The sequence below is a fragment of the Nyctereutes procyonoides genome, unplaced genomic scaffold, assembly GCF_905146905.1.
Source record: "Nyctereutes procyonoides isolate TBG_1078 unplaced genomic scaffold, NYPRO_anot_genome, whole genome shotgun sequence".
In the NCBI taxonomy this organism is placed as follows: Eukaryota; Metazoa; Chordata; class Mammalia; order Carnivora; family Canidae; genus Nyctereutes; species Nyctereutes procyonoides.
This window is the reverse complement of record NW_026575139.1, coordinates 10,622,015-10,649,346: the sequence shown is the minus strand read 5'-3', so window position 1 is coordinate 10,649,346 and position 27,332 is coordinate 10,622,015. Positions and strand designations below refer to the sequence as shown.

At 36.7% G+C, this 27,332-nt stretch overlaps 1 protein-coding gene across 1 annotated transcript in view; it reads right to left on the bottom strand.

The window, feature by feature from the left end:
* RPS6KA5 (ribosomal protein S6 kinase A5) overlaps positions 1 to 27,332 on the bottom strand; it is a 173,607-nt gene that overhangs the window by 54,165 nt on the left and 92,110 nt on the right. The window contains exons 4-5 of the mRNA XM_055304445.1: positions 15,893 to 16,008; positions 12,748 to 12,855 (exon numbers count right to left, since the gene is read on the bottom strand). Coding sequence (XP_055160420.1) covers positions 12,748 to 12,855; positions 15,893 to 16,008 — 224 coding nt within the window. The remainder of the gene's footprint in view (positions 1 to 12,747; positions 12,856 to 15,892; positions 16,009 to 27,332) is intronic.

Here is a 27,332-nt window from a genome sequence, read left to right as displayed (position 1 = left end):
TTCCTAGTAAGTTAAAATTTTAATGTGCACTGAGATAAAGAGATTTTGCTTTGAAAAATTCGAAGAAATCAACAACCAGTTTTACACCTCAAGGAACTAGAAAAAGAACAAACTAAACCAAAGGTTAGCATCAGGAAAGAAATAAGCGGACCGCAAATAAATGAAACTGAGAATAGAAAAGCAATAGAAAAAATTTTTGACAAAACTGAGTTGGTTTTTGAAAATTACAAGACTGGCAAAATCTTAGCTAGATTTATTTTAAAAAAGAGAAGGTTCAAATAAGTAAAATCAGAAATGAAACAGATGATATTATAAGAAGTTACTATTAGCAATTATACACCATAAAATTGGATAATCTAGAGTGGATAAATTCCTAGAAAAATACAATTTATCAAGACTGAATCATGAGGAAATAGAAAATCTAAACAGACACATAATCCGTAAGGAGATTGACTCAACAATCAAAAACTTTCCCCCTAGAAAAGCTCAGGATCAGATGGCTTATAGGAAAATTCTAAAAAAAACATTCAAATAAGTAGTAAGTCCAAAAAAACTGAAGAGAACACTTCCAAACTCATTGGATGAGGCCAGCATTACCCTGATACCAAAGCAAGAGCTACTGCAAGAAAATTACAGCTTTATATTTCTGATGAAGACTGATACAAAATTCCAATGAAATACTAGCAAACCAAATTCAATAGCACATTAAAAGGTTATGTAATATGACCAAGTGAGGCTTATTCCTGGAATGTAAGGATGGTTCAAGATTTGAAAGTCAATCAATGTAAAACCATATTAACAGAATGAAGAACAAAAACCACATAATCACTTGAATTGATATAGAAAAAGCATTTGACAAACTTCAACATCCTTTCATGATAAAACCACTCAACGACAAAGAAGGAATAGAAAGAAACTACCTCCACATAGTTAAAGCCATATATGAAATGCCCACGGTAAACATCATACTCAATGATGAAAAACTCAAAGCTTTTCCTCTAAGATCAGGAACAAAAAAGTAAGGCTGTTCTTATCACTTCTATTCAAAACATCACTGGAAGTCCTAGGTGGAGCAGTTAGGCAAGAAAAAGACATCCAAATTTGAAAGGAAGAAATAAAATTTTCTGGCTTGTAGATGATATAATCTTACATGTAGAGAACCCTAAAGAATCCATACCAAAAGACCTAGAATAAGCACATACAGCAAAGTTACAGGATACAAGGTCAACATACAAAAATCACACTTCTTTACACTAACAATGAACAATCTAAAAAAAAAAAAATCAAGGGGAAAAGATCTCATTTAAAATAGCATCAAGGGCAGCCCCGGTGGCGCAGCGGTTTAGCGCTGCCTGCAGCCTAGGGCGTGATCCTGGAGACCCGGGATCCAGTCCCACGTTGGGCTCCCCGCATGGAGCCTGCTTTTCCCTCTACCTGTGTCTCTGCCTCTCTCTCTCTCTCTCTGTCTCTGTCTCTTTATGAATAAATAAATAAATAATCTTTTAAAAAATAATAAATAAAATAGCATCAAGAGGGCAGCCCGGTGGCTCAGTGCGTTAGCACCGCCTTCGGCCCACGGCGTGATCCTGGAGACCCGGGATTGGAGTCCCATGTCAGGCTCCCTGCATGGAGCCTGCTTCTCCCTCTGCCTATGTCTCTGCCTCTCTCTCTCTCTCTGTCTCTCATGAATAAATAAATAAAAAATCTTTAAAAAAATAGCATCAAGAATAATAAAATGCTTAGGGATTAATTTAGCCAGTAAGTCCAAAGACCTGACAATGAACACTACAAAATATTCTGAAAGGAATTAAAGAAGATAGAAATAAAAGGAAAAACATCCATGGCTCATGGATTAGAAGACATAATATTGTGAAAATGTCCATCCTACCAAGAGTAATCTAGAGATTCAATGTAATTCCTATCAAAATCCCTATGGCATTTTTGAGCAAAAATAAAAAAAAATATTAAAATTCATATTGAAATCTCAAGGGACCCTGAATGGCCAAAACCATCTTGAAAAAGAAGAACAAAGGTGGCAGGCTCACACTTCCTGATTTAAAAATGTATTACAAAGCTACAATAAACCATAAAGCTTTGTAGTGAAATTAAGACAGGCACAGAGAATGATGGAACAAAATTGAGAGCCCAGAAATAAACCTTATAGAGCATTTGGTCAAATGATCTTCAACATAGGTGTCAAGACCGTGCAATGAGCAAAAGATGGTCTCTTCAACAAATGATGCTGGGAAAATTGGATAGCTGCATGCAAAAGAATGAAGCTGGACCATTACTTTACACCAAATACAAACATGAACTCAAAATGGACTAAAGATATAAATGTAAGACCTAAAAGTATAAAACTCCTAGAAGAAAAAGTAGAGGGAAAGTTTCATGGCACTGGATTTGGCAATCATTTCTTGGGTATGATACCAAAAGCATAAGCAACAAATGCTGACAAACGGGACAATATCAAAGTTAAAACAAAGTGGAAGGACAAACAGTGAAAAGACAACAAAGTGGAGGGAAAACAAAGTGGAAACACAACCTACAGAACAGGAGAGAAAATTTACAAATCACACATCTGATAAGTGGTTAATATCCAGAATATATAAAGAACTACAAACTCAACAACAAAAAAGCAAATAATCTGATTAAAAATTAGGAAAATTTCAACATTCTTCCAAAGATGATAAGCAAATGGCCAACAAGCATATGAAAAGATGCTCAACATCACTCATCATTAGAGAAACACAAATAAAAACTATAATGAAATACCAGCTCACACTTACTAGGAGGGCTGCTATCAAAATAACAGAAATAAAGTATAGGCAATGATGTGGAGAAACCAGGACCCTTGCACCCTTATGGTGAGAATGTAAAATGGTGCTGCCACTATAAGACACATTAAAGACTTTCCTCAAAAAAATTAAAAATAAAATTATCATGGTGAAAAATAAATAAAACAAAATAACCATAAGATCCAGCAATCCTATTTCTGGATATATACCTAAAAGAACAGAAAGCATTATCTCCAACAGATATTTGTATGCCTAGGTTCACTCCAGCATTATTCACAATAGCCAATAGGTAGAAGTAACCCAAATACCCACTACCGGATGAATGGATAAATAAAGTATGATATATACGTATATTATAATATTATCTAGCCTTAAAAAAGAAGGCAATCCCATCACATGCTACAACATGAATGAAACTTGAGGACATTATGTTAACTAAAGTAAGCCAGCCACAAAGATAAATACTATATGATTCTGCTTATATGAGGTATCTAAAGTAGTCAAACTCACAAAAACAGAAAGTCAAATGGTGACTGCCAGGAGCTAGGAGGAGAGAAAACTGGGAAGTTGTTGTTCACTGGATATAGAGTTAAGTTTTGCAAGATAAAAAAAAATTCTAGAGACCTGTTGCACAATACTATGAATATAGTTAATACCACTGATATTCACTTAAAAATAATTTAGATGGGGCAGCCTGGGTGGCTCGATGGTTTGGCGCCACCTTTGGCCCGGGGTGTGATCCTGGAGACCTGGGATCAAGTCCCACGTCGGGCTCCCTGCATGGAGCCTGCTTCTCCCTCTGCCTGTGTCTCTGCCCTCTCTCTCTCTCTCTCTCTCTCTCTCTCTCTCTCTGTCTGTCTCTCGTGGATAAATAAATAAAATATTAAAAAATAGTTTAGGTGATAATCTTTTTGTGTATTTTACCACAATTAATTTTTTTTGAATAATCAAAGAATGTAAATATGAAAAGACCAAGTTGATTTTATTAAAATGTCAAATCTGATGATGGCAAAAATACCATTAAAAACAAGTGAAAGACTTGGAAAAGAAAATATATAATTACAAATGATGGGTATATAGAATATTTAAAGAACTACAGAAACCAGTAATATCAGGAAAAACCTGCAACACTGAGAAAACACAGAAACCTAAATGTATCTTGACAGGAGAATGGATAAGTAAACTGGATAATTTATTTAAAAGAATATTATACAGGCGCTAAAATGAATGAAACAGATTCATATTTATCAACTTGGATACATTAAAAAATAAGTCAAATAAAATACTTTTGCATATGATATACCACTTATGTACATTTTAGGAACATAAGCTAACATTAATATAGTTTATGGATATATACCTATGAAGTAGAGGTACTAAAATAAAATTAAATTCAACCCACCATCTACCCTTTGCCTGCCTGCACTTGTTAAGCTAAATGTGGCTGGAGTAAAACAAAGAATCAAGTTGACCAATTTTATTTTAAATCCATGACCATGACCCTCAAAGCGGGCATTTAATGCTGCCCAGCAAACACACTGATTACCTAACCCATTCACTCTCCATGGATGTGGCTGCTTATTTTATATCTTCTTCTTTCTCCTCAAACTCCAATGTCTTCTTTTCCTTCCTCACTTTCAGTGAAAACATAGAAGCAATAAAAAACGAAACCAAAACAAAACAAAAAACCTTCTATCACTCCCACTACCGCTTCCTGACAGCCACATGCATCTGGGTCCTCCAACTGACCCTTCTTTCTTCCTAAAGATGCACTGACCAAGCCATTAGCTAAGGATGACCTCCCCACTTGTGCACTGAGTTTACTCCTCCCAAGGTCAGCGTTCCAGCAATCTTCCCTCTTCTCTTCTCTCTATCATTATTATATTGACCCCTACACTTCCTCTCTAGGAATGTGTCAACAAGCATATGACATCTGTCATTTCTCCCACCTTAAAATCAAAAGGCTTCTCTGAACCCCACTTCAAATCCTCTGCTATTCTCCCCAATACAATTTCACTATTCCTTTTTACAGAAAACCCAAAGAGTTGCCTTTAGTTGCGGAGGACAATACATCTATTCCCAGTCTCTTTCTCCTGAGATTTAAATTGAGCTAATGCTCAATCTCTAGTCTTCATTTTATTTGACCTAACAAGAGTATCTGACATGGTTGATCATGTTCATCCTAGAAACATCTCTTCACTTGGCTTCTAAGACAACACACTTGCCTATTTTTTCCTCAGCTTGCCACTCCCTTTTCCCTGGTCTCCTTTGCTGGCACCTCCTCCTCTTTTTACTTGGAGTAGCCTGGGGTTCAAAGCTTTGTCCCTTTTCTCTTTTCTATCTGTACTTACTGTGTTGATATTCTCCTCCATTTTCACAATTTTAAATATTACCTCTATACTGGCAAATTCCAAATTTACATCTCTAGATGAGACTTCTCCCTCAAACTGCAGACTCAGATCTCCTCCTGTCTACTGGACATCTCTCTGTAAGTCTAATAGTCATCTCAAACTCAAGCTGCTCAGATGCACTCTTCTACCTACCTGAAATCTTTCTTTCCATCAGAAGCCCACCCCATGTTAGTTGATAGCAATGTCATCCTTTCAGCCACCGTGGCCAAAACCCTTAGGGCTCCCTTGATTCCTCTTGCTCTCTCACACCCCACATCCAAATCATCAAGAAATTTCATTATCTCTAATGTCAAAATATATCTAAAATCTTACTACTTATTACAACTTACTCTGCCACCCCATGGTCTAAAGCATTACTATTTCCTGCTAGGATTAGTATAACAGTTTCCTAACGGGCCTCCATGTCTCTAGACATGTCCCACTATAAGAATATCATGCTTGGCAAACAGAATTACTCTTCTAAAATAAGTCAGATCATCTCATTTCTCTACTCAAAACTCTCCAGTGGCCCCCATTTCACTAGAAAAAGCCACAGTCCTTACAACAGTCTTCAGTGCCTTGCATGATCTGTACAATCCTTCATCCATAGGACCATCCCTGCACCCTTACTTCCTGGTACTCTGAGCCTCACTCACTCTAAACACTTACACTGTAATCCTTATTGTTCCACACACAGCCCGGGTATATTCCCACCCTGGATCTTTCACACCAGCTGATCTCTCTGCCTAGAAATCTCTTCCCTAAGATACCGATATGGCTCACACTCTCACTTCCTTCACGTCTCTACTAAATGGTCACTTTCTCAGCAAAACCATTCCTGAATCTGATTTAAAAGTGGAATTTTTTCAGGCACCTGGGTGGCTCAGTGGGTTAAGGGTGAACTCTTGACTTTGGCTCAGGTCATGATCTCAGGGTTGTGAGGTTGAACCCTGTGTCAGGCTCTGCACTGGGCATGGAGCCTGCTTAAGATTCTCTTCCTCTGCCCTTTTACCCCATCTCTCTTAAAAAAAAATGCAACCTTTTCTCACCCTAATACTCCCTATTTCTCTTTGTCTTCTTGTAACTTACTGATATATTTCATACATATCTTACTTATTTACTAGTTATTAGCTGCCTCTCTGTCTAGAGGAGGGATTTTTAACTATTTTGTTCATTATTAGAAAATGCAAAATGTTTACAACTGCATATGTGAATAGTGGGTGCACAGATTTTGTTATATAGAATTTTTTATATTTTTACTATACTTAAATATTTCATAACAAAAAATGTAAAAAGAAATTGGAAGATATAAACACTTATTAATCATATTTATGTAATGTCAGTTAATGTTTCAGAATATTTTTTGCTAAATTCGCCATAAGGGTTTGAAAGTCTCTGACACTTAGGCTTGGGTCTTAAGTAATTTTTCATTTTTTCTTGGAAAATAGATAAAAAATGATCTATTTTCAGATTAATACATTCTACATGAATATAGAATGTGACTGCTAAATATAATTTTCAAGTAAATAAAAATGATATGCTTTTAACCTGATTTGAACAAATGGAATATATAATAGAAGTTTCTTTGAAAACAATCTCCACTCAAAAGTTGTCCCTGCTTGCCCTGTGATGACATTTACATTAAACCTGCTCACTGAACTTGTACATTGAACCTGCCTTAAAATAAGAAAGAGCATTACAATAAATCTTACTAGAGCCAATAATTTCTGCTGTAAGAAAGGTTATAAAGGAAACCTGTGAGGCAGACATCTGAGGGCAAAGCCCTGCTGTCTCCCTCCCCTCCACCCGTCCAAATGTGAGGGATCTGCTCTGATATCTCGCAGAACTTTACAAAAAAATGGCTGAAAATAATGTGCTACCATCTCTATATTGCATAATACTGTTTGAGGAGAAGAAAAATTGAGGCAATGGAAAAATGTTCTGACTGGTCTCTGGGTCTCCTGTTTTCCCAACACTTCCATCTTAACGTTTACCCTAAAATAACTAAAACTATCCAAAGTCACTGGTTTGGTGAATGACTGGTAGGATTTATTTACAGAGATCTAATTACATTCCTTAGGAGCATATGCAAATGAAAAGAATTGTGAACATATGTCACGAGTCAATCAAGAAGGGGACAAAAGTAATAAAAAGCTGCCTTAGAGAGTAATCTGATTCCTAAAGCAAACATGCTCTTAATGGATCTTGAGCCTCACCCAGGCATCTTGAGATATGTATGTCACAATAGCAGAATACTGCAGATAATATTATTAACGAGGCATTTATTAAAGAGAGGCATAATTTAAAACTTTCCTATAAATCAGAAAAGAGAGAGTAACTTAAGATTCTCATTTGTATATTTTAGTTTTGCTCACAGTAATCTAAAATTTAAACAGTATGTCTACAAGCAGAAACTGATATTTACTGCTTCACACTTTAGAACATACTTTCACGAGCATCAACTTATTGTGTGATACGATGATTCTATACATTAGATACAACAGCTATTATTTTACAGATGAAGAAACTAAGACTGAGAATGGATAATGACTACGTGGCTTGCCCGATGTTACACAGACACAAAGTGGAGAACTGAAAAAGATTTTCTTCCTTCAGTACATGTTCTATCCACTATATACAAAGGCCACTAAAATATTCCAAAAATTAATTAATGAATAATATCATCTTAGCTAAGCAAAGGTATTTTTCTATTTTCTGAAAACAGAAAATAGTCTCTAATCCATAGGCTTTTCCTTTAAAGTATAGCTCTCAAGACAATATGTTATAATTAGTTTAGCTACTTCTATCTTAAATGCTGGAGACATTATTTTTCTAGTTTTAGTTAGCTATATGTAGACTCACATTAATAATCTGTTGTGATATTTTTAAGTGTTCAATGTGAAATTACAAAAAGACAGGATACATATACCATATGTAAGTACACAGTGACTAATAGGACATTAATGTATCGTTTTGACATTATTTGTTAATAAACAGGTAAAAACAGACGCCCTTTAAACATTATCTTTAAGTCTTCAATGTTAAAATTATATACCCAATATCTAGCAGACTGACTCATAGTAGGAACTCAACAAACGTTTGCTGAATTATACTCTCAAGATATCTTAAGAAGGACACAGACTAGCCTGCAAATAGTGATAAATGTCTTCTTTGATTCTCAGAATCTCAAGGGATTTATCAATTCTATGACCGAGAAAAGAACATATCAAAAATATCAAACTTGTAAAGTGTTCATTATCATATAAAAGATTTTAAAGGTTTTGAAAATAAATAAATTTTATACTGTGTACAACCTAGTTTAGCAAACTATAATCTAGAAATAATTATATGACTATTTGACAAACACCTCTAGAATATACAGGCTCATTAGGGCAAGGAATTTGTTATGTTCACCACCGTATTTCTAGGGTCTAGGATAATATCTGACACATAGTACTCAAATAATATTTGCTCAATTATTAAGTTAATGAATACACACAAAAATGAATATTACGCCAAGAGCAGAAACTTTTAACTATTTTAAAAGCATATGTTTTTTATACTAAGTAGATTCCTAAAAATTCAATAGAAATACATTTCCCAGATCAAATGAGGCCAGAATTTATAACACACAAAACTGCAACACACTAAAAGAGAAGAAGATTTGGGTAGGGGAGGATTAGTTCAGTTTTGAAAATGTTGAGCTCAAGGAGTCTATGAGAGCATCAAATGGAAATACACTACAAGGATCTTTAGACCTGGAGCCCAGAAGAGAGGTTGAGGTTGCCATACATATCCTAAATATGTATGGCACCAGCATAGAGAGAGAGAGAGAGAGTAGAGCATAAACAGAGAAGAGTACTTAGTACTGAACTGTGAGGAACCCTTGGGTAGAAGAGGAAGAGCCTGCAAAAGACAGTGATAGAAAGTAGGAAAACCGGGGAGTGTGGTGTCATAGGAGCCAAGGCAGGAGGCAATATCCAGTTCAATATTACAAGGTGGTCAAGTAAGAAAGGACTAAAAAGCACCTAAAACTGAGGTCAATAGTAACCTTGAAAAGCCTTATAGTCCATCAGTAGGCATGCAAGCCAAACTGGACTAGATGAAGGAGTGAGTGACATGTGGTTAAGTAAAGAGAGTGTGTAGACAGATACTGACAGAGAACAAAAGCACAAGAGCTGGAAGGGAGTATAGAATTCTGAGAGAGATTCTGTTTATCTATTAGTCAGTCTGTCCATCCATCCATCTCTCCATCTTTAAAATTTTAAGAAAGGAAAGACGAGGCTTAAATGGTGACAAAAGGGTCCAAAAGGAAGAGAAAGAAGAGGAGAGAGGTCAGCTGGAGCTAGGGCTATAGAATCTCTCTATAAACACTGGGAACCAAGGAGGAGACTCCTTAGACTAGGGTTTAAACTGAAAACCAAGGAGATAGAATAGGGATAGACAAAAAAGAAATGCATTCCAGGAAAGACAGTATTTTTGATATAAGTGAGTCAGGGAGGCATGTGAAACCAAAAAGGAATGCTAGCTAATCAAAACAGGAATATTTTTAAGGTAGAAAGAATCTAGGCAGGGAAACTTGCTGAATAGGTGCTGGGTGGAATTAGGGGAGCAAAGGACCACTAGATCCCACTGTAGGGGTCTCAGAGAAGGGTAGTCACCACCCTAGCCCTGAGAGTGAAACCTGAAGCCTAGTGTGATAGTATGTCCTCTATGGGAAGATGAAGAATGAGCTGGTGGTCTGAGGGGAAGAAATGAAAGTGGAAAGCTTAATGACACAGACACTAACACATAACTATATTAAATACAGTTGGGTTGTATTCAGGGAATAATATGAAAATCTATAAATTATTTCTCCACTTCAGATTGAATCCCAGTATTTCATTTTTTAAAAAGATTTTACTTATGTATTTAGTTGAGAGAGTAGGGAGAGGGGCAGAGGGAGAGGCAGAGAATCTCAAACAGACTCTGTGCTAAGAAAGGGGCCTGATGTGGGGATTGAGCTCATGACCCTGAGATCATGACCTGAGCCAAATCAAGAAGAGATGAATGCTTAACCGACTGAACCACCCAGGTGCCCACACCACCCAATATTTCATTTTTGTACCTACACAACTGTTTAAAACCTATGGCATCCAACTAAAACTCTCTTTGCTCTCTTGCTGAGGAGCTGTTGACACGTTAACAGAACACAGAAGTCTCTCCTGTGAGGAGGGATCTAGCTGATTTAGTTGCACAGCATTTCTGATTAATTTGTATTTCTGTATTAAAACTCAGCATCTCTAATCCGTGTCTGATTTTTGTTTATTTTTGCTGTTTTCCATGGCCAAAGTCTGCCAAATGATCAGCCACATGTACCCATAACCACAGGAGTCACTAAGTGATTCCTTTCATTGGTGTCTTACCAGGACCTTGCCTAATGTCCAGTATGGAGAAGGTGCTCAACAAATACTGATGGAGTGAATAAGCAAATGCATGAATGGTTCCATGGAGAGAGGAGAACATGATCACCAAATCTCTCTATACAGGCATGCTTTACATGCCAAGGATCCCTTGGCCATCTGTTGAAGCCCACAGACTCCTCCTCAGAATAATGCTTTTAAATGCATAGTATGACAGCGGAAACTATAATCACATTGGCATACAGACACAAGAAGTAATTACACTGAAATACAGTGACATCAAAACAGAAAAAGAAACCATGACATCATCACAAAAACGGTTCTACAGCATGTGCTGGGCTTGTCAAGTCACAGACCTCTCTGTAGAAAGATCTGGCTGGGCTAGTTCCCTCGTGACACCAGCACCTGACAGCATCTGCAGAGTTTTTGTTCTGTTTCACAGATAGGAATCCTCCAAACTCCTGTCTAGGAAGTCATGTCCTCAGAGTGAAGAGGCAGAAAGAGGCCACGGGAGTTCCATGGCTCACTGTGCCATTTTGCACCTGAACCACCAGTTTCCTTGTTTTGTCCTCACCTTCAATCCACTGCTCCTGAATCCAGTCTTTCTATTCAACCCTCTGTCTTCCCTGAAGGTAAGGAAAGCACGGTTGCCTAGGTGAACCAGATATGTGGCAGATCTGAGGGGGCTGTTTCTTATACAGACTTTTGACCATATAACCTATGCTCCTACTTTGAAGAACACCTGGTGCTGCCAGTTCCTGACCCTTTCTGGGGGTCATAAGTATAAATTAGCTTGCTTTGAGGTTTCTCATGTTACTAGCTTAGGGATGACATAAGGACCTTGGGATGCTATATTGGTTACCAGTAATATTCCTGCTGTCCATCCTCCAAAATGTGGTTCCTATTTTCTTCATTCTCTTTTGAGTACATGCCTATTTTACTCCCTTACTTTTGTGTAGGGGTTTAATGAGGAAGCAACAGTAAACATATTTAATCTGTCACATTTTACTGAAGTTGCCATGAAAAGTTCGACAAAGGAGAAAAAGTTTTAAAAATCAGACTTTGAAGTAAGTTCCTCAAAAATTCATCTCTTTTACGATTTTTCTGTCACAGATAATCAGTATAATTATAACCAGAACTTTATGAAGGCAGATACCATTTCCATCTTCTTCATCATCGCATTAGCCAGTACCTAGTATGGCAGAGGCTGTCAATAAATATTTATTGAATAAGTGAACTGAATGAATATGGATATGATAAAAAATGGGATCTTTAGTTGTATAATTTCAGCACTTATGGAATTCACCTAGGACTGCTTTGGCAATACTGCAAAAAGCAAACAATCAGAAACAGACACACCTCATGTGGAACTCAAGAATCATGTGTTTTACAACTACAGAGTCCTTCACTACAAAAATTTCACTGTAATTCTGTATTCTATACCAATAATTTCTTAGATAAGAATGAGTTGGCATTCAAATTTACCTTGTATTTTGCATAGCCAGTAATATAAAAACATAATTTTTATCACAACTGCTATGTAAGTATTTAACTAGACTAGTAGATGTACATTTTTAAAAGTCATTAAATGTACCTGTACCAGTAAACAAATACTAACAATACTTAAAATCCAAAGTCTTCCATGTTTAAAATCTGCACATTACCTATTACATTTTAATTCATATAAACAAAAAAGCAAGGTTATTAAAAAAGTTGGTCTTGTAGATCCTTTTCATTTTTATCAAGTGAATTCAAAGGACCATCAGAACATACTACTTTGTAAATACAATTGAAACTCTATGTCCTTTGTTTTATAATTTTCTATTGGTTACCAACTAAGCCATAATCCTCCTCAAGGGTCCAAAGGATTATTTAAATTTTTCAGTTATATTTTATAGGAAAGTTAAATGCATAGTTTTGTTTTAAACTAGAGAATTCTGATATAGCCATCAAAGGTTTACTGTAATTCCAACAAGATGATAATTTTAAGCTAAAAATCTTTACAGTCATTCATGTCAAGATGTTCCTCTAGGCAAACTTGTACAAAAATCCATAATCCATATGGTACTACCTTGATAAATGCTTACTCTATAACTAATTTTTTTTTATCATTGTTTACATTCTGTTACTAACTTCAAATTAAAATATAATACTCACTTCTTCGGCCACAAACTCCTTACTCAGACCAAAATCTGTCAGCACCACGTGGCCATTAGAATCAAGGAGAATGTTCTCAAGCTTAATGTCACGGTATATAATTCCCAACTGTAAAAACAAACAAATACGCATTTTCAAATAATAATTTCCAAAAAAATGAATTAGGAAAGTCTTTATTTACCTTAAAAACAAACCAAAAAATGGATTTTCCTGCTCAGGATGCTGCAAGGGCTCTTAGTCACTGGCTAGGGCCAATGTGAATTCCTCCATCTCAGGGTTTCATCTGCTGGGCTCCCTGGACCTCTCCTATCACGTCTTTCTTCTCTGTGTAATGAAGATCTATTCCCACTAGACCAGCTTCCATGGGGTCTCTCTGTGGACTACTGTTAACTCTGTTTTTCCTGTTCTGTCTTCTGGATGTATCACTGCAGATCATCTTTTTCAGGTACTGCTAGCCAATTCATGTCCATCACATCCTAAAGGATTCAGAGAGCTTTCTAACTAGATCCCACACTAGTCATGTATTTGTTTTTATTCCTTCACTTATCTAAAAATACATTTTACTCACCTAAAAATAACTGATATTTTCTAGGTATTTCCTGCTTGTCTCAATATAACCATACCCTAACTCTGTTTTTCAATTTTTATGCATTTTTCTAGTATCTTGTACAGTGCCAAATAGATAATTAATAAAGACTTGTTGAACAATAGGCTCCTAAACACAAAGGGTGAAGATCATAGGTTAATTTTGGTTGATCATTAGTTCTAAATAAGTGAAATAAGTCAACTGGATAGTACTTATATATCCTTCCCTTTTGTTTGCATGTAAGTTCTATAGTAAAACACTTCAGCTATTTCTTGAGCTAAATAAATCTATACACAAGTCATACAAGAAGTTCTTGATATATGTGAATTGCACATTTCATGTTATGTCAGCCTGAATTAAATGTTTTTAAACTTAGAAACACTGCTTTCCACAACACTAAGTATATGAAAAAGCAGATTCTTAATAACTTCTTAAAATTGAAACAACAAATTACACAAGGAAAAATGCTAGGCAATTTTCCTCCCAGAACTTCAGTGTTCTATAAGAAAGGATGACATCTGCAATCTATTGAACAGACATCTGACTTGAAGCCTCATAAGCATCTAACACAAGTGCAACTTCTTCTTTTTTTTTTTTTTTAAAAGAAACTCTTTGGAAGCAATTTTAGAAATAAATCATTTACTATCTGCTTTACCTCATCACTTCCAAGTAAACTTCCATTTTTGTCTCTTTCTAGGAAACTCAATGTTAGCAGCTATATCAAGGTTAATACTGGCTTCATGTTGTATCTCTTTGTACTTATCTTTTTAGGGTAGTAAGATTAAGAAAAACTTAGCTGAAGTCTGATTTGCTATATTATTTTCACTCCATATCCATCACACGTATACCCAGTATTCATCATGTTCTCTACTTCTGTGGTTCTTTCTGATCACCCTCTTTTAATAATAACAGATGTTCACAGATTTTCCTTTAATAAACAGAATTAGTGGAATTAAAGCTTTCACACACACAAAAAATGAGTTTACTAGCTTACTCATCGGAGCTTTGTATTTGTTTTGTTTTTACTCTGGTATTTATGGTGATTTGCACCATCATTTTTATATTATAAAAACTTACAATTAAGATCCCTAAGCATAAAACTCAAAGATCTTTTCAGCCCATTCCTGGGCTTAATTTGGTTCACATATAAAGATGTCCTAACTACTTTATACCCCACAGAGATACTCACAGGCAAAAGCTGACCATGACCTGACAACTACCAAAAGGGATGGGTGTCTGTCCCCTCACAGCAGGCCTTGGTCAGCTCCCTTCTGGTTCCTCTGTCCCTTCTCTCCATCACCCAGCCCCGCCCCCCACACCCACCAGGCCTCTTCTCTTTCCCTCCTGTTTGTATACATTTCCACCCACTTCCCTTCAGATTCCTCCTCTGACTCCCAGCCCCCGCCTGCCCAGTCCTGGCTCTGCTCTGGACTAGATCTCCCCTGTTCCTGACCCCTTCCTTCCGTGCTCGTATCTTTTCGCCATCTTTTCTTACAGCCCCTCCTGTCCATGGCCTCCATCTTGCCATTCCAGTCTCTCTGCCCCTTTAAAAACCTTCTCCCCATTCCTTGCCTTTTCCCTTCATCTCTCTCTACCCTGTCTCTGCTCCATAATCACCACTTTAGTCTCTGTTCATTTCTAATCCAGTGCAGGATCTGAATTCTCAACAATGAACAGGGGCTCCATGACGTACTTGTCTCATCCTAACGTAGAGACTCGGTTGTGCTGGTCTCCAAAGTATGTGGTCTCACATACTTTGATGAAAATTACTTGAACGCATTCTATTTCTAAGGGAATACACACACGCCTTGTCACACAGTGACTGCTTTTGTCATAATGTGTCATAACGCTTCCTTATTAAAAGTTCAAAAAACTTTGTTCAAAATTTCCTGGATCAAGATTAATAGTACATGAAAGACTATATATATTTTTAAGTGCAAACTGATTTTAATAGAGTTCAAACAGCATCACAGACATGAATTCCACTTAGTTTTTAGCAACTGAGCTCCTGCTACATGAGGCAGTAGAGGAGAAGGAGGGAGAGGGCGCAAGGGAGCACCTAGAGGACAAAGCAATCACCAAGGCAAACCAGAGTGGGAGAGTGGGGTAGCTGGGAGCTGGCAGGCACTTCTGTCAAGGAACTCATATTCTCCAACCTAACCAAGAAACATGCCCTGCAGACACAGAGGCAGAGTCTGCAGTGCAGTAAATCACAATTAAGGAAACATATATTATGACTTGTAGTTTCATTTTAAAAGTTATCATAAAAGTGAAAAGCTTTTATTCTAATGATACTTTGTAATAAGCATTAGGATTTTTCATGAACAAAACCAAAAAACTGCCAGGTTCTATCGTTTTCATCTGTATCACAGGAACTACAAAAAAATTAGGAGATTTTTAAAAAGGGAACTACAGAATTGAGAAAATTGGCAACAGCGTGTAAGTATGCTTTCACAATCTCCACGAAGACAGTGATGTTTAAAACATTAGCTCTTTTAGCTCATTACCTCAATTAACAGATTTTTCAAAAAAAGAACTCCCAAAGATTGAGCATCTTACCTTGTGGAGATGTTCGAGGGCAAGCACGATCTCTCCAACATAGATCCGCACCTCGTGCTCTGTGAAACGCTCTCTTTGAGAAAGATGAGTAAAAAGTTCTCCACCATTTATATAATCTAAAAATGAAATATATTTTTTCTTTCTTTGACTTGTATTCATAAACTTAAGGTAGTATTCCCTTTTAATCATTTTGGATTAACCAGAAGGCACTGATTTTAATATATTATTTTTGCACAATTGTTTGTGTATAGTATACAGTTTCATCTAGAACATATTACTAAATTTACATAGTAATACACTTGCATAAGATAATGACTACCCTAAGTCGCAATCAAGTGGATTTGCCTAGAGTACTGCCATTAAAACTATTACATGCATCTGCATATATTTAAATGTTTTCCCAAATGTAGTGTATCAGAAACTTCTGCCATCGCTGCATAATCCTAACTTGCTATGGAGTACCAAAACATTAGCCACTGTAATAACTAAGATAAAAAATGAACAGAACAAAACAAAACACAAAAACCCCAGCTTTTCCTTTCTAATAGTTGCCAGTCACTATTTCTAAGCAGGCCTCATTTTCTAGAATTTACTATGTACCCTTTCAAAAATGTCTATTAGGTAGCAGGTACCCTTCATGCAGCCGAAAAGTAAAAGTGGTGCAATGTGGCTGAGTCAAACACCTGAAACTAAAATATTCCCATTTCCCTCTCAATTTGACCTATTTATCCCAAAAGGAAAAATGAAATGAAAGACAAAACAGGCTACAGTGAGGAGTGCCTGAGTGGCTCAATCAGTTGAGTGTTGGATTCTTGGTGAGCTCAGGTCATAAACTCAAAGTCGAGGGACTGAGCCCTGAGTTGGGCTCCATGCTCAACAGGGAGTCTTCCTGGGATTCTCTCTCTCCCTCTCCTCCTCCCCACTCTCGCTTTTGCATGGGTGCTCTTTCTCAAATAAATAGATAAGTAAACAAATCTTAAAAAGAAAAAAAAAAAAACCAGGCTGCAGTGAGAAATTCCTAAGTGAGCTGAAAAACAGTAATAAAAGCAATAACAGAACTGTGTTCATTATTAGTTCTGATAAGACATTTATTGATGAACTGATAGTAGTTTCGTCAGAAACTCTGCGACCTTAAAACACACATTTATGTGTAAGAATGCAGACTTTGAAAACAGTCACAGATGTAGTTTAAAGCTTTCCTCCTAAAAACTTGAAAAGCATGTATCCCAAGTATATTCGTTTGTCAAGTTCAGCACAGTTTGAAAAATGAACAAAGCAAAATCTTCATAAACTTGCAAATTTGTTTCATCTTGTCTGTTTAAATTCCAAAAAGCAGATGCAACAGAATGAAAGAACTCTAATAGCTGGTTGCTTTGCAATGTATTTTATGAAGCGCATGCCAGTAAAAATCACTGCCCTTCTCAGGCTTCTGTATTTTGCTAAGAGGTTTTAATTATATCTTAACACAAAGCTAATTATTAAAAAGGTGTAAAGGAACACAGCATTCCTGCCAACTAACAATGAATTTTTTCTACCTTTAACTAGTCGTTTGCTTAAATCTAATGCTGATGTTTATGCATAAGTGGTTTCCACGGTTAGTCATGACACAGAAATAGACACCCACAGGTCAGCTGACCCACTGACAAACTCCTACCCACCCTTGTACGTCCTACACAATTTTCTCATCCTCGATAACCACTCCAGCGGAGGTGATCACTTCCCTTTTTGTTAGCTGCTGTACTTATTAAAGACTTCAACCACTGCAATTATTCTGCTGTATTGAAAATGTTTATTTGCACAGTGGCTTTCTCTGCTCTACTCTAAGCTTTTTAAAGTCTGAATTGATGTATTCACCTCCACAAACACAGTACCCACATACAGTAAGCACTCAATAGATATATTATTAATTAAATAAAAATTCTTTACAGTGGAATTAATATTAAGTAGACTGAAAGAAAATCACTCTGAAACTCAAAGGCAAGTGTGTTGTAAAAAAGAATCCCATGTACTCTTCTCTTTAAGGCACCTTATTGTCCACAGGACCTGGATTACACAATGGTTTCACTGTGTCCTGCCTTGAGCAAATGAAGTCCCTAAGCCGTAGTTTTTTATCCCTACAATGGGAATAGTAACTAGTGAGGATTGCAGTTGCTTGGAACATAGACAGTGGTTTACTTTCCATTTGCTGGGAAGACTGAGAAAAAGTAACTACAAATCTAAGAAAACAAACCTAAACCAACATCAAGTAACCTACTTCCTACTTTTAGAACAGACCAAGAGCCAAAGGTGAAGACCTGGCTTCCCATAAGACAAACATGTTTCATTTGTAGGTACGTGGCTGCACATTTCACGAGGTCAACAGCCACCTCCAGCCAGGGCAGGGGCCCAGGTATTCACAGCTGTAAAGCAGATACAGAAGCTACTAAAGGGCTACAACAGCAGGAGCTGCGGTTTACCTGACACATCCTGATAGGGCAGGTACTCTACATCAGTGGCTGGGATATGACGTCAGTCGGAATGTCTACAAGGTAAGCATTTGGTACTCTCAGTCATTATAATTTTAGTTGTCCTGTTAAGTGTCTAGTGGTATCTCATTATGGTTTTAATTTGTATTTTCCTGACTAATGATTTTTAGCATCTTTCCATGGCTTGTTAGACATTTTTGTATCTTCTTTAGTGAAGTTTCAAAGTTGGGTTTTGTTTTGTTTTTTTTTTTTGCCTCTTTTGATTTTCTTTTTTATGTGAAATAAAATTCACATGTCATGAAATTCACTCATCTGACGTGTAAAAATCAATGGTTTTTAGTATATTCAGAGTTATGGCAACTATCACCACATTGAATTTTAAAACACCCTCACCACTCCACCCTACCAGAAATCCCAATTTATCTGTTTTTTTAGTTGTATGTGCTTTTGATAGCATATTTAAGAAACCACTGACAAAAAAAAAAACCACTGCAAAACCAATGTCACAAAGATTTACCTTCGCCTTCCTCTAAGAAAGTTAGAGTTTTAGCTCTTACTTTTCATCTTTGATCAATTTTGTTTTTTGTTTTTTTTTCTTTGATCAATTTTGAATTAATTCTGTATATCATGTGAGGTATGGGCCCAATTTCATACAGGCCCATATGAAATTGGCTATCTAGTTGTCCCAATACCATTAATTAAAAAGACTGTTCTTTCCTCATTGGCACTCTTGTTGAAAGATCAATTGACTGTAGAAGTTTATTTCTGGACTCTCAGTTCCATTCTATATATATATATATATATATATCTTTATTTTAGTTCCACACTTTTATTATTTTAGCTTTGTAGTAAATTTTAAAATTGGCAAGGGTTCAGTCTTCCAAACTTAAATCTTCCTTTTCAAAACTGTTATATAGCTATTCTAAGGTTCCTTGCCCTTCTCTATGAATTTTAGGATCACTTCGTCAATTTCTACAAAGCAAGAAGCTAGAATTTTGAGAGAGGTTGTGTTGAATCTGTAGATCAGTTTGGGGAGTATTGTCATCTTAATAATATTAAGTCTTCCAACCCGTAAACGTAGGATCTTTTTATTTATTTAGATCTTCTTTCAGTTCCTTCAACATTTTGTAGTTTTCTGAGTGTCAGTTTTGCACTTTTTTAATGCTAAATTTATTCCTAAATATTTTACTTTTTTATTGTAAATGGAATTGTTTTTAAAATTTCCTTTTTTAGATTTTTCACCTGCTGCAGGTGTACAGAATTTGTATGTTGGTCATGCCTCCTGCAACTGTGCTGAACTTGTTCATTCATTTGAAGAGCTTTGTAGTGGATCCCTTAGGGTTTTCTATTTTAAGGTCATGTCATCTGTAAACACAGGTTTTACTTTTCCTTTCCAGTGTGAAGGTCTTTTACATTCTTTTCTTGACTAAAATGTTGAATAAAGGGGTGAAAGTGAATAGTCTTGCCTCGTTTCTGATTTTAGGGGGAAAGAAAGCCTCTTGATTTTTAAGCTCCTGACTTTCAGGAAGTTCACTATTCCTACTTTTTTGAGTGTTTTTATCACGAAGGAGTGTTTAATTTTGTCAAATGCTTTTTCTATGTCTACCAAGATGATAATATGGTTGCTGTCCCTTATTCGACTGATAAGGTATTTTAATTGATTTTCAGTTGGCCTTGCATTCCTGGGATGCATTCCCACTTGGCCACGGTATAGGATCCTTTTAATTTGTTGCTGGCTTCAGTTTGAGAGTATTTTGTTGAGGAGTTTTGTGTTTTTATTCTTAAGAGATATTGGTCCATAGTTTTCTTGTTTTATCTTGATATTTTTGTTTGGTTTTGGTACTGAGATAATACTGGCCTCATAAAATTAGTTGGGAAGTGTTTCTTCCTCTTCTATATTTTAGACATTTGTAAAAACTGGTATTAATTGGTCTTTAAATGTTTCATAGTATGCACTACGGAAGCCATGTGGGTCTGGGCTTTTCATTGTGGTTAGTTTATTACTACTATTCTTACTACTATTACTAATTCTATTGCTGCTGCTGCTGTTACCAACAACTACTACTACTTTTTCTTCTTCAATCTCCTTACTTGTTATAGGTCTATTCAGAAGTTGTATTTCCTCCACTTGATTCTAATAGTTTGTGCCTTTCTAGGAATTTATTTCATCTTAGCTACCTAATTTGTTGACATGCACTTGTTCATGGTTTTCTTTTATGACCCTTTACAACTGTCGCCAGTATTAATGTCCCTTCTTCCATTCCTAACTTTACAAACTTGAGTCTTCTTCCATTTTCGTTGGTCAGTCTAACTAAAGGTTTGTCATTTTCTTTACCTTTTCAATGAATTATCTTTTGGCTTCATTCATTTTATTGTTTGCACACTATTTCATTAGTTTCTGGCCTAATCTTTATTATTTTCCTTGTATCTGCTCACTTTGGGGTTAGTTTGCTTTTCTTTTTCCACTGCCTTAGGGTGGAAGATTAAGTTACTGATTGGAGTTCTTTTCAAAATGTTTTCTTCTTAAAAAGAAATAATTTTTTTTCTTTTTAAATTTAGACAATTAACAGCTATAAATTTCCCACTAAGCACTGGTTTAGGTGCATTTCATAAGATTTGACATGTAGTGCCTTAATTTTCTCTCATCTCAAAGTATTTCTTGATTTCTCTCTGACACATTGGTTATATAAGAGTATGTTGTTAAATTTCACAGTTGTGGTTATCCCAAATTTCTTTCTGTTACTGATTTCTAATTTTATTCCATCGTGGTCAGAGAACATACTTTGTATGATTTTAATCTTTTTAAACTTATTGAGGTTTTTTTTTTTAATGGCCTAGCAAATGATCTATTCTAAAGAATTAGTTGCTAGCACACTGGAAAAAAAATATGTGGGGCAGCCTGGGTGGCTCAGCGGTTTAGCGCACCTTCAGCCCAGGGCGTGATCCTGGAGACCTGGGATCGAGTCCCACGTCAGGCTCCCTGCATGGAGCCTGCTTCTCCCTCTGCCCGTGACTCTGCCTCTCTTCTCTCCTCTCTGTGTATTCTCATGAATAAATAAATAAAATCTTTAACAAAAAAAAAAAGAAAGAAAGAAAAAATATGTGTTCAGCTATGTTGTTTAGAGAGTTCTACTATATCTAGGTGGTTTATCTTCTATTTCCTTGATGCTCTTTTGCTTAATCTTATACATTATTGAAAGTGGAGTATTATTGCTGACTTGTCTATTTCTCCCTTCATTCCTTCAGTTTTGCTTCATAGATTTGGGGTGTATGTTGTTAAGTACATAGTTGTTTATAATTGTGTCTTCATGATGAATTGGTGCTTTTATCATTGTGAAGTATCCCTTTTTAATCTCTAGTAACATTGTTTGTTTTTAAGTCTATTTTGTCTGATAGTAGTAAGCCACTCCTACTTTCTTATGGTTGCTGTTTGTGTGATTTCCCTTTCCATCCTTCTTTAATCTCTTCGTAACTTTGAATCTACACTGTATCTCCTATGAACAGCATAATATTGAATTTTTCCCCCATGTGACAATCTCTCTATTTTGATTATATGGTCTTGTATATTTACATTTAATGTTATTATTGGTATAGCTGGGTTTCTGCCTACTGTTTTACTTTTTTGTTTTATATATATATATTTATATAGTTTTTTTCACTATTCCTTCTTTACAACCTTCTGTTTCACTAAATGAATATTTTCTAGTGTGATATTTTAATTCCTTCAATGAATTTCATTTTTTTTTAGTTTTTAGTGGTTGCTCTGTGGCTTATTATTATGCATATTAACATCAAAAACACCTTCAGATTTATATCAATTTAATTTCAGTGATACATATAAACATTACTCCTATACAGCTCATTCTTTCTTTCTCCTTTATTTAAGATTTTATTTATGTATTCATGAGAGACATACAGAGAGAGGCAGAGACACAGGCAGAGGGAGAAGCAGGCTCCCTGCAGGGAGCCCAATATGGGACTCGATCCCAGCACCCAGGGATCACGCCCTGAGGCGAAGGCAGATGCTCAACCACTGAGTCACCCAGGTGTCCCTCTTTCTTCTTTTAATGCTATCATTGTCATAGACTGTACAAATACATGTTACAAAGCCAACAATATGTATTACTATTTTATACATTTTATGTCTTTCAAAGAAACTAAGAAGAGAACAAGTACATATTTATAACTAGCATATTAGCTTTCTTATTTATATTTTTGGTTCTCTTCTTTTTCTTGTGGACTCAAGTTATCTAATTCCCTATCCCCACCAAAGGCTTTTTTTTATTTTATTCTTATTTATTCTTATTTTTTAAATATTTTATTTATTTATTCATGAGAGACACATAGAGAGAGAGGCAGAGACATAGGCAGAGAGAGAAGCAAGCTTCATGCAAGGAGCCCGATGTGGGACTCGATCCTGGGTCTCCAAGATCATGCCCTGGGTGTGAAGGCAGGCGCTAAACTGCTGAGCCACCCAGGGATCCCCCTCTTCTTTATTAAATAACTTGCATATTCTAGTAAGATCTGTTTTATCTACAAGAAATCTCTGGTGCTTCTCCTTAGAGGGCACAACCTTGGGCATTCATACAATGGTTTGGCAGGGCTCTTTTTTACTCTCTTTTCTTGATCTGTTAAGCTGTCTGCCTCTGTTGGTATCACACCCAGTTGTTAGGCTCCACTAATTGCTGGCTGGTTAGTCTATTATTTTCAATAATGCCCTGGGGCATAAAATACTTCACAGTCTGATACAATAAATTCAGTCTCCTTTGAAGGGCTATTTTTTGAGGTCAGTGTTTGAGATTTGATCTGACCTCAAGAATGTTCTTCATAATTGACTATTTTCCTTGTACTCTCTGGTACTCCAACAGTTTACTTTGTTGTTCTAATGCAGCTACCAACCCTCCTCTTATGAGCTCACCACCAAAATCTCCATTTTTTCCCCCTCAAAAGCATCCTTAGGCTTGAACTTCCCACATACTCTGCTTCAAGTAGTCAGTTATTTTGATAGGAACTTCAGAGCTCTGTGCTTATGAACTACCTCTCCCTCTAGGGAAAACTCTGATCCTCTGCTCTGCTGCTGGCGGGTGGGGTGGGGGTGGGGGGTGTAAGGTTAGTGACCCACTTCTCTCAGAGTGACACTCCTGCTTTACTAACAAGGTGCTGCTTGAAGGCACTAGTCTCTGGTCTTCTCAGGTTGCAGAACTTTCACTCTACAAATGAAGTGGGGTAAGGGCATCAGAGCTCTGTATTCTCAACCTTCCAAGCCTGGAATAAAGCTTCTGGCCTATGAGTAGGGCCCGGGTGGAAGAAGGGAGCTCTCAACCTCTCAGCTACATGTGCTAGGAATTTAGCCTCTATAACACGGAGCCAGATGAATGAGAAATGCTGGTGTCCTGCAACCTTCTGATGAGATATTGTATTCCTTAACTGGGAGCTGAGGGGAGAGAAGGTCCCAATTTCTGGGCCACACCCACCCAATGGAGCTTCTGTCATACAGTGTGGGGGAGGACAGAAGGTCATGGCCCAAGTGTTATCCACTTCTGCTGTTCTTACTGAATTTAGATTTTCTTGAATAAATGTTTCTTAAACTGCCCACAGGCCAACCTCCAGAGATTTTATTTTATTTTTTTATAACTTTTACTAGTTATGTTTTGTTTCCTTGGAAAGCAGGTCCATGTAGCTCCTCACACTGCCATTCTAGGAGCAAGCTCTTATTTTCTTTTTAAATTATTGTTTACAGGCATTCTTGTATATTTTGGAATCAAGTTCTTTGCCAAGTACACGAATGGCAAATATTACCTCTGAGTGTGTGGTTTGCCTTTAATTTTCTTAAAAGTGTCTCTTGATGTGTAGAAAATGTTTAATTTTTATTAGTTCAGCTTTCTCCTCCTTCTCCCCCTCCTTCTCCTCCTCTTTCTCATCCTGCTTTCATCCTCCTCCTTCTTTTGGTTAGTGTTTAGAGAAGTCTTCACATACCCTAGTTAAAGATATTCTCCTATGATTTCTTGTTAATGCTTTATAGGCTTAAGTTTTATGTTTAGGGTCTATCTGTTTCAAACTAATATTTGTGTATAGAGCTAAGTAAGGGTTGAGATTCACTTTTTTCCATACAGATACCCAATTATTCTAACATGTTCACCACTTCTTTCCCCACTGAATTGCTTTGTCAAAAATCAAAGGGCTATGTAAGTGTGGGCCTATCTCTGGAGTCCCTTTTCTATTTCACTGATCTATATTTCCTGCCATACTGCCTTGATTACCATGACTTTATAGTCAGTTTTAAACCAGATCATTTAAGCCTTATATATTTGTTATTCTTTAAAGACTAGATGGACTATTCTAGTTCCTTTGTTTTTGCATAAGAATTTGAATCAGTTTGTCAATCTCTACCAAACAAAGCCTGCTTGGATTTGATTTGGACAGTTTTGCAGGTACAGTTCAACTTTTTTTTTTTAATTTATGATAGTCACACAGAGAGAGAGAAAGAGAGAGAGAGAGAGAGAGAGAGAGGAGAGAGAGAGAGAGGCAGAGACATAGGCAGAGGGAGAAGCAGGCTCCATGCACTGGGAGCCTGACGTGGGATTCGATCCCAGGTCTCCAGGATCGCGCCCTGGGCCAAAGGCAGGCGCTAAACCGCAGCACCACCCAGGGATCCCGGTACAGTTCAACTTAAGGAGAACTGACATGCTAACAATATTGAGTGCTCCTGCCCATGAATGGTGTATCTCTCTATTAATTAGGTTTTCTTTCATTTCTCTCATCAATGTATAATTTACAGAGTAAACTTATTTCCAAATATCTTATGTTTAAAGAAATTATATTGTAAAGGATATTCTAAAATTTCATTATCCAGTTGTTTGATGCTAGAATATAGAAATATAATTGTTTTTGTCATTTTGAAACAATTATAAATTTAAAGAAATGTTTCAAATATAGTATATAAAACTTTTTTTCATGAACCATCTAAAAGTAATTTGTCAACTTGACATCCAATCACTCATATGCATACTTGCATTTAAATTTCATGCCACAAGCTAATCATTTAAAAAGTTAGGACTTTAACCTAAATATACTGTTACCATCTAATCCTCAATCCTAATTTCAAGTTTCCTTAGTTGTTCCCAAAATAGTATAGCAAAAGGTTCCAGTTCTGAATCAAATGTTAACTTCAGTCATCTTTTTTCTTCAGTTTGGAATAATTTCTCAGTCTTCCCTTGACTTTCATAACCTTGACACTTTTGAAGATTATAAGCTTCATATGTTGTACACTGTCCCACAATCTGAGTTTGTCTGATGTGCCTGCATGATCATTATCAGGTGTGCATCACTGGGAGGAAATAATGGAAGGGATACTGTTCTTGGTGCATCATCTCGGTGGGGCATTATTTCAATTCATCCTAATATTAATGATTTTCACTTTGATCATTTGATTAAGGCAGTGTCTCCTTGGCTTCTCTATCATGAAGTTATATTTCACCTTTGTAATTAGTAAGTAATTTTGGAGAGGTACTTTGAAACCATGTAACTGTTGCAACCCACACAATTCAATTTATTTATTTATATCTGAGGGACTCGTGGGTTTATTTTATTCAATGAGTTAAAATTCACTACCATCATTTAGTTTTGATTCTTGGAGTGTGGTTCTTATTCTTATGGCATAGGTTTTCTAGAATTTTGATGAAAACCTTGTGGAGTTTACCAAGTTCCTGTACCTTGGGAGAATTTACTGTCTCCCTTGAGGTTGGAGCTGCTGAAATCTTTATCCAGCTCTTTAAGCTTTTTAGCTCTTTGGGCCACTAGGATTCTTGCCCCATGCAATCAATGCTGAGAAAGCAGTCCACACACAAAGATTTCTGAATCACCTTTCCCATGGTTCCCTTCATGGCAGGGGGCCTCTCCTCCACAATTTGCAGCCACTTTGTTGGCCCCAAACTCCAACTTTAGCCTTTAGCCTTCTAAGACTGCCTCTTCTGGACTTAATTTTGACCTCTTATTTTATATATCCTTGAAAAATATTTTTGGTATTTAAGAACACAGGTCGAGTGTCAGAAAATCCAAAAATCCTAACTATATTATTCATCAATTATGTGACTTTGAGCAAGTTGCTTAATCTTTTTGAATCTAATACCATATTGGGGGATCCCTGGGTGGCGCAGCGGTTTGGCGCCTGCCTTTGGCCCAGGGCGCGATCCTGGAGACCCAGGATCGAGTCCCACGTCGGGCTCCCAGTGCATGGAGCCTGCTTCTCCCTCTGCCTGTGTCTCTGCCTCTCTCTCTCTCTCTGTGTGACTATCATAAATAAATAAAAATTAAAAATAAATAAATAAATAAAATAAAACGGGATCCCTGGGTGGCGCAGCGGTTTGGCGCCTGCCTTTGGCCCAGGGCGCGATCCTGGAGACCCGGGATCGAATCCCACATCGGGCTTCCGGTGCATGGAGCCTGCTTCTCCCTCTGCCTGTGTCTCTGCCTCTCTCTCTCTCTGTGACTATCATAAATAAATAAAAATTAAAAAAAATAAATAAAATAAAACCATATTGGTAAATAATATATTTTCCTACAGTTTGTTCATTTCATTCATCAGACTCTGAGACCTTACCATGCAATCATAGATACTGCACACATTAGACAATGATCTCCATCCTAATGAAGGCTGCATTCCAGTGGGAAAAGTCAAGTGGATACTATGAATATTTTGGAAGATGATGATTACTATAGAAACAATAACACAGATAAAGGCAGATAGGAAATGCCAGGATAGAGCTGAGGACTGCACTTTAATAAAGGTGGTCAGTGTATGCCTCACCAAGATGACTTTTGAGCAAAGAATTTAAGAAAGTGGAGACATGAACTAAGCAGTTATCTGGGGGTAAGACTGTTCCTGGCAGAAGTAACAAGTGAAAAGGCTCTCGGGCAGGAGAGGGCCTGGTGTACCTAAGGATCAGAAAGGAAGCTAACATGGCTAAAATGCACTG